The 8,876-nt window shown below is 32.0% G+C and overlaps 1 protein-coding gene across 1 annotated transcript; it reads left to right on the top strand.

Annotated features, from left to right (window-relative positions):
• The first annotated feature begins 3,450 nt into the window (after positions 1-3,450).
• On the top strand, positions 3,451-4,698 carry LOC127787003 (NDR1/HIN1-like protein 6). The gene has a single exon (XM_052314825.1). It carries the CDS (start codon positions 3,626-3,628, stop codon positions 4,439-4,441), a length of 816 nt encoding a protein of 271 aa, XP_052170785.1. The 5' UTR covers positions 3,451-3,625; the 3' UTR covers positions 4,442-4,698.
• Positions 4,699-8,876: the final 4,178 nt, after the last annotated feature.

Genomic DNA, 8,876 nt, shown 5'->3' on the forward strand with positions numbered 1-8,876 from the left:
TCTCTCTCTGTGTCACAGCAATCCCCTACTTTATTACAAGTATTTATCTCTTTCATTGCGGGCATGCTGATGCCCAAGGTTCTGTTTGGTTGCGTTAAATAATTCAATTTCTGATATCATATTCAGACTTGCTTGAGCTTCACATTAAATTATATCAATTGGGCCTAAACTAATTCACGATTAATATATAAAATTGATTTATTTATAACATAAATTGATTGTCAGAATTTTTATATTTATCACACAATATTAACTCTATGATCTGTATTTTTAGTTGTCAGAGTCTTAGCTTTAAGAGAATTCGTTTTGTTAGACGGCGGATGTGAAAAGGAATATAAATTAAAAATATAATATATAAAAAATATTTTTATTTTTTATTTTTTATAATATATTTATTAAACTTATTTAGTAATTCTTAAAAAGAAATTAGGTGACTTATTATCTGAATTTTTTTAAATATATTTATCTCTTTTTCCTCAAAATAAGTATATATTAATCATTACATATAAAAAACAATTATGCTTGTATTTTTTTAGTACATTTCAAAAAATTTAATAAATAATTTGATAAAAATTTTAAAATACTTCTTAATTTTATTTTACTTATTTTAATAAATATTATCTAAATATAAAAAGGAAAAGAAAGAGCAGCGTAATCTAAGCCATTGTCTGGCCCTATAAACTTTTTGCTTTCAAATTGCCATTTGGAGCCTCCCGCTGTGGTCCACTCATGTTAATGAAATTATATCTCCAATTTTATCATATCTTATCATCTTTTAGGATAAAATGTTATTTTGTTTGTATTGGATAACGTAACATTTGTTCGACTTGAACAAACTTAAAGGGCATGAGTCTCCCCTCCTCCTTCCATGTCCACATCGAACAATATAAAACAAATCAACTCTCATAATGCGTGGACTGTGGATTTTTTTTATATTTTATGTATTGGACAAACAAAAATATTATTTTGAATATTATGTGACACTCAATAATAACCCTTTATAGGATTATTTATTTTGTGTAATATTTGATAGTGATGTATAGTATGTATATTCAATAATTTTTGGTAGAGTTATTCTAATCGAAATTGAGTATGACATGATTCGTAACAACTCCATGTCTAAATAACAAATTTATTTTCTTTTTCTACTAAATGAGAAATTCATTAATGTTTACTATGTTTGTGAGACATTTTATTCATAATTGATAAATTTGTTTTGCTTAAAAGGAATTAATATGGGTTTAAAGCAAAATTAACATTTAATAACAATTCCAACACATTTTACTTAAAAGTTTGATTGAAAATTTGAAATAAGAAGTGAACACATATTTTTTATATAAATTGAAAGGGCACCATTGTCTATTAGATATTCATTATTTTATAGAATCAAAAATGGATATTAGTATTAGAAAGAAAATGCAAGTAGGAGAAGGAAATTGATTGGTTAATTAAATGCTTTAAAGAACTATACATTTATCATTATTTAATAAAATTGCTTGAATATTAAAAATAATGTATTATAAATACATCTTATTTAAAAACATGATACACTTATAGTATCTTAACCATTATCCATAAAATAATTAGTATTATTTTTTTAAATAACGTTTATTAAAATGAGTAAGATAAGCTTATATTAAGATAACTTATTTATAAGGTCCAACATAACTTATTCGAAGGGAGAAGAGATAAATTTATCTGAAAAATTCAAGATAAGAAGTAACATAATTTTTTTAAATAAAATTAACAAATACAATGAAAAATACTTTTGTTCGGGATGATTTAATATTTTATTTTTTTATTTATATTTTGATTAACAAATACTACCTTATTAAAATACTATTTAAATATTTAATTGTGATATTTTTGGTAATATTTATGCACAAATGTGTTGTATATTTACATTAATATTATACAAAATACATATATTAATAGGTTGTGATTGAAGAAGCTAGTGAAATAGATGTGTCAATGTTTCATTAGCCAGAGTGATTTAATCGTGACACGTTCGCCCGGAACTTTATCCTTTTCATTAACCATTTGATGAAAACAATGCATGTTAGAAAGCGTCAAATGGGCCGGTGCCGAAAATATTATGGAAGGGGCTACCAGTAGTAGTAGTAGTAGTAGTAGTGGGGCCTGATGGAGCCATCCCAATCCCAAGAAGAGGAAGCAAACAACACAGATACAGAGAAGAATGTCGACATGATGGGAAAATGTGTTTGGTTACGGATCATTTTCAATGCTCTTTCACTTTTTATTACTACAATAAAATAACTCCACTTTCCCTAACTTGCAAACAGACCCCCGCCCACAGGATACTGAGTTGGGCTGAGTGGGCCTCAGGGAAGCCCAAACTGGGTTGCTCAAATGGGCCTACCAGGTTTTCATGTTGGGCCTCTGTTGTAGCTCAAGTGGGCTAAACCCCTTCTCGGCTGCCATGCCCGGTGATATTATGGGCTTTATCGGCAGGGTGGCTGGAGGCAAACCCATTAAAGAGACACTTGGAGGGACCGAGGGGAAGTTCAAGATATAGATTAGGAAAAAAAAATAAAGTTTGTTTAATTTTTATTTATAAGATGATAACTAAAAGAAAATTTTCATACCAGCAAGGTGGCGTGGTTAATGGTGGGAAAAAATGTTTGATTTTTGAAAATGTCACGTTTATTATCTCATCTGGCTTTGTGGTATCCGTATTATATATAGTCTAATGGTTTAAGGAGGGTGGGGGTTGGGGTTTATGATGCTAATAAGGAGGCCTTAGTAGGGAGAGGGTCTTAATCAAGAGTAATGCATAGTTAACTACAACACTCTCGACCTTGGTATTTTGGAATTAAATGATAAATTCGGTCATAATTTAAGATAATTTCTTAAAATGTAAAAAATTCAATTTTAATTTAGAATAAATCATTTTTCTTAATTAGGACAGTGGTCTTTAGAGATAAGACTAAACTCTTTAAATTTGTCTAGAATAACTATTTTTAAGTATCATTATTATTGTTTTATATCTAACTTAAATATTAGAATGACTTTCTCAATAAGTGTTGGGACGATTTCTTATAATTATTATTTTTTAAATTTGTTAACTCAAAATTCTATTTGTAGCTTAAATAAGTTGTCACCCTCTTTGAACAAATGCGATAGTAACCACTAAATACTTTTATTAGGTTAACGAGATATTTTTCTTAAGGACAAAAAACTTTCTTTTAATAAACTTAAGAGTGTAGCCCCTCAGGCCTAATCTTTATTCTTGAGGGGGAAAATCTTGTAAGTTACAGATACCTATCTATTTCAACCCAACTTGAATAATTTTCAATCAATCTTGTAATACATTTTTTTGTGAATGTTACGTCATAAACCTACTTGAAATTGGAAAGGCTGTACTATGAAATGGACAAAATACTCAAAAGGCACTTTGTGTTGTGTTGGGGACTTTTTTTGTTCATTACGTGTCAAACACCACTGCATTGCCCACTACACCCTACGTGCCTCTCATAATCTCTCTCTCTCTCTCTCTCTCTCCGATCTTCGGACATTATTAACTCAATTTAGTTCACTACTTTCTTCTTCTTCTTCTTCTTCCCCTCTTTCTCTCTTTCCAAATCTGACCTTGAAGATTGCAAAAATGACAGAGAGAGAGAGAGTGTATCCCTCTTCTAAGCCCAACGGTACCACCCCCTCCGCCTCTACTGCCGGCGGCAGCGGCGGGCGAGCAACGAATCCACCTTCCTTCCCGGCGCCCAAATCCCAGCTCTATAACCCCAACCGCCACCCCTTCCGCCCGCAGGCCAGCCCCCCCCGCAGGCGCCGCCGCAGCCGCCTATGCCTCTGCTGCTTCTGGTCAACCCTCCTCCTCATCTTCGCCCTCCTCCTCGCCGCCATCGCCGGCTGCGTCTTCTACCTCCTCTACTCCCCCCGCCGACCCTCATTCTCCGCCACCACCCTCAGACTATCCCGCTTCAACCTCTCCACCTCCGCCGACGATGACACCTCCCACCTCGCTGCTGCCCTCAACATCTCCTTCTCCGCCAAGAACCCCAACAAGAAGATAATGTTCCTCTACGGCCCCATCTCCATCGTCGCCTTTTCGAACGAAGTCCTGATTGGAAACGGGTCTTTCCCGGGTTTCGCGAGCTACCCGAAGAACACCACTTTGATCCGTTCCACGGTGTCGACGAGCTCGGAAGTGGCGGACGCCGAGTCAGTGAAGTTGCTCCGATCGGATCTGACGAAGAAGAAGGGGTTTCCTATCAAAGTAGTGATGGAAACGAAGGTGGTGGCGAAGCTGGAGAAATTGAAGAGCAAGAAGTTGGGGATCAGAGTGACCTGTAATGGCTTTCATGGCACTATCCCGAAGGGTAAGTCTCCATCCACTGTTTCAGCTTCCAATGCTAAATGCAAGGCTGATCTCCGGATCAAGATCTGGAAATGGACTTTCTGATGAAAGAATTAATTAAACTTTTTTTCTTTTATTTTTCTTGTTTATTAATTTATATGATTTGATTTGTAAACTTTTTTCGGGAAATTAATGGGATTGTCACTAGCTAGTATTAAGGAGAAAAAGATGGATTACGATCATTTTTATTTTTGAATTTTTTGTGGTGTGGTGTAAGTGAATTTGGATGTCTCTTTTGCCAATTAGTGCAATGCAATATGATACCAAGAAGGATTTATCATTCGGGTTCAGACACGAGTCCGTCCTTTTTCTGGAACTTGCTTCTCAATTTCCCTCTGTTTCGCTTCCATACAACTTTTTAATTTATTTCACCCAAGACCAAGAAATGATGATGATGCTTTGTTACTTAAAAAGTCTTTATAATTATAGGATACAATGATTGACACTTGTTTATAAATACCCAAAAATCAAAAGAAATCCCAAGTCTAAAAGCTTCTTGAATCACTGTGGCACTTTTTTGTTTTACAAAATATAGTGTAGGGATGGGAAGGAGCAAGGAGGGTATGGATAAGGTAATTAATTAATTAATTAAATGGAAGCATGATTAATGGATGACTTGGGTGGGTTGATTAGGGGGTCCTAACAGCTAAATAATGGGATAACGATTTTAAAAAAGCATACCAGAATGGGTGGGTAGCTCAATTACTGAAATCAATGACATGTGTGCATTATTATGTGCCCATTCATTCATTGCACTCTGCGCTTTTCCCATCCTATCCTAATTTGCCACTTTCGTCACTCCTTGTGTTGTGTTGTCTACCCTTAACCTTACCCTAGGACTAGGACTAGGACCCCTAGGAAAGTAGTCATTTTGGTCCCATCTTCATCCATAAACGAAAGAGTTATATGAATTGAATTGATGTGATTAATTGATTAATTAATAATCATCTATGCAGGTTAACGGTATAAATAGATTTCACAAAATATTAATATTGTGTTTAGTAAAAAAGATAATAGCAGGGAGGGGTTTAATTTTATAATTATAAACATAAATAGATACAGGTAACGGTAAGGTAACGTATATTTGATTAAGGAAGAGAGGCAGCGCCGACAAAAGCGTTACAGCTAATCACTTTTGGACGGACTTAATTATTCCTTTAACGTGTGATGGAAGAAGCTTTTTGCTGGACTAGTAGTCGCTGCTGCTGCTGCTGTCGGCTTCCTAGTTTTCTAATCATTTCTGAGCCTTCCTTTGTTAAATATAACTATAAAATGTGCTAAATAAATATAGCTCATGGGATGGTGGGTGAGTTTACAAAGACTCATTAACAAAAAATCTATTTTATTATATATATTTTATGTACTGGGATCTAAGCCCACTGTTACTGTTCCCAACTTTATTTTTGGGACTCTAAACATAATAATAATATAATATTAATAACAATATTACTCATCTGTGCTTTAATATATTATTATCCTTCTTTTGCCATTTTATTTTACGAGATAGCATTTGATAATTATAAGGGATTAACTTTTTTTTTTTTTGAAAGTATTGAGTCTGTTAATTTTAATTAATTTATTTAGTGTTATTGCGTGCATTTAAAATTTATTTAACATGCACTTAAAAAATAAAATATTTGATTACTATTTACAAAAATAAAGTATTTGATAACTATCTAAAGAAATAATATCTAGAAAAATATATATTTTTATAAAAGATGAGTCATGGAAATTATTTATTGAATTAATGTGTGTAAGACAAATTCGCATAATGACTAATCTAATCATTTTAATTTTGAAGAAAAGAAGCTAAAATTATGAAATTTGAAATATTTCTTAATTTTTTTTTGTGAGTTATTTGTTTTTGGGTTAATTGGATCAAGGCTAGGCCCATCCCAAGTCCCAACTCTTGAAGCTAAAATCCATTTATTTTGGGTTGGGTTGGGTTGGGTTTGGTTTGGGTATAACTTATTTTTATCATAACCTCACACATTTATTCTTATTGTTGAAATGCCCTTTTCACAGTTTTCCATATTATTTTTATGATTATCCTTATTTTTTCATCAAAAAATATTTTTTTATTAACTTTAGATTCTTAAGTCTTTTTTTTTCATTGATAATTAAGGTGAATATATATAAGGAACAAAAAATAAAATACATAATCTAAGTCATAAAAGATCTAAGTTATGGTATATCCTCACTTCAATAAAAGACTCATAAAAACTACTTAGACCAACTAGTTAAATAGAAATTAACTAGAAACAACCTTTAGACTTCCACCGGTATCGTACCTGAAATTTCGAGGCCCTAAGTCAAAATGTAAAAAATGGACTCCCAAATCATAGTGTACATTCAAATTTTACTTTTTATAATAAAATATAAAAAAAATATTCATACCATATCAGAATAAAATTGAAAATTTTATAACTGATCAACTAAAAACTACTCTCCTTGCAAATTTGGAGACAAAAATATCAATCAAATTTATATAATCAAGTTGTTCGAGCATTTTTTTCTCAATAGACAACATAGTCAATCCATTCAATCTGTCTTGTGACATAGTTGAGCGAAGATAAGTCTTGATCAACTTCAATTTGAAAAAATTTCTTTCTGCAGATGCAACTGTAACAGGTATAATGAGCAAAATTTTGTAAGCAACACAAGCATTTAGAAAACACCCCATCTATTCTATTCAAATAGTTTACCACATCAATTGTTTTTTTTTTTTTTTTTGTTTCTGTAGGTAAAGAGTATTTCAAGACTGACAACTCCAAAAAAAAATCATCTCCATCAATATCGGAATGACTATTATGCGTCAAGAATTTTTCAAAATTCTTACAAGATCCCAACAAAGTATCATCATCAGCATACTTCAACCTCTCCAAATTAAATAAAAATCCAAATGTTTCCTCATATTTTTTAAATTGTTCAAATCTAGTTTGAAGTAAAGAACGGGCCTGATCAATTATGAAGAGAAAATAATTTACTCTAAAAGAATCTTCTGCTAATTGTATTACCTCATCACTGTCATCTTCATCAAATTGTTTCTTTCTTCGAATCATGCGTTTTTCTCGAAATATAGCTTCAACTCCTATTTCATTTGCCATTTATTTTGCTTCAACCATAGCCTTATCAAATCCAAATTCTCTAGTCATCAAGAAACAAAAGAAGTCATTCTAAAAGATTGATAACAACATCAATATCCATATTTTTAACTTGAAGAAATTTACTTGCAGTGTTAATTGTATATAACAACTTGTACCAAATTACCATACCAAGAACTCAAAATTTTGAAGTTCATATGTTGCTAAGGACTCAACTTCACTCCTTATTTTAGGATTTTCACTAGTATCTATCAAGTCAAATTAAATATCTTTTATTTGTATAGTTTACTCTTTTATAGACCTAACACTTTCAACATGACTTTCCCAATGTATCTGTGATAATGACTTAAGTGTAAGTCTTTTTACACGATCTTTAAAAATTTTCTATCGCTTGGCAGAAGAAAAAAACAATGTATAGATGCGTTGTATCACTCCAAATAATGACATAGCTTTAGGACAACAATTTTTCATTTCACATAATGTCAAATTAATACTATGACAACTACATGGAGTATAGAAAGTCCTCAGATTTATTTCAAGTAGTCTTGTCTGTACACTTTTATGCTTCCCTTTCATATTAGATCTATTGTCATATCCCTAACCTTTTATATTGTCAATATCAAGCTCAAGATTAGTCGACATGTTTTTAAACTCAGTAAAAAGTCCAAGCCCTGATGTATTATTAATTTTCAAAAAATCTATCCAATATTCTTCTATCGTTGTAGAGTTTGCTGAATCATCCACACATCGTATTACAAAAGACATTTGCTCCTCATGACTAGTATCTAGAGTACAATCTAATATGATCGAAAAATATTTTACTTATTTAACTTTTCTAACAATTGAACTTTTCACCTCATTTGCCAACATTTGTATCAATTCATTTTGAATTTTAGGGCTCATACATGTATAATGAGTCTCATGTGCTTGAAAACGTTAAATGTGCTCTTTCATAATCGGATCAAATTCAACAATCATTTCAATCATTTGCAAAAAGAGACCATTGTTTTTCACATAAAGTTTCTCACAATCTCCTCGAAATACTAAGTTATTTTTTGTCAATCTTTACACAACAGCTATTATCCTCTTCAACATATGTCTCTAGTGTTCTCTTTCTTTATTGATTTCAATTTGCACACTTTGATCAATTGTTTTATTTTTCTGCCGTCTACTTTCTAATTCAATCCAACTAGTCATGCAATCTATATGCTCCTTACTTGCTTTATGATTTTTAAGACTCTGACGCATATTATGCCAATCTTTGTATCCTTTATTTCCCAACTGACTAATTTTACTCATTATTTTTTTACTCTTGAATAACTTGCAGTAAAAGCAAAAAATTCTGTCCAAATGAACTGAATATACTAGCTATCTCC

The sequence above is a fragment of the Diospyros lotus genome, chromosome 12, assembly GCF_014633365.1.
Source record: "Diospyros lotus cultivar Yz01 chromosome 12, ASM1463336v1, whole genome shotgun sequence".
Classification (NCBI taxonomy): Eukaryota; Viridiplantae; Streptophyta; class Magnoliopsida; order Ericales; family Ebenaceae; genus Diospyros; species Diospyros lotus.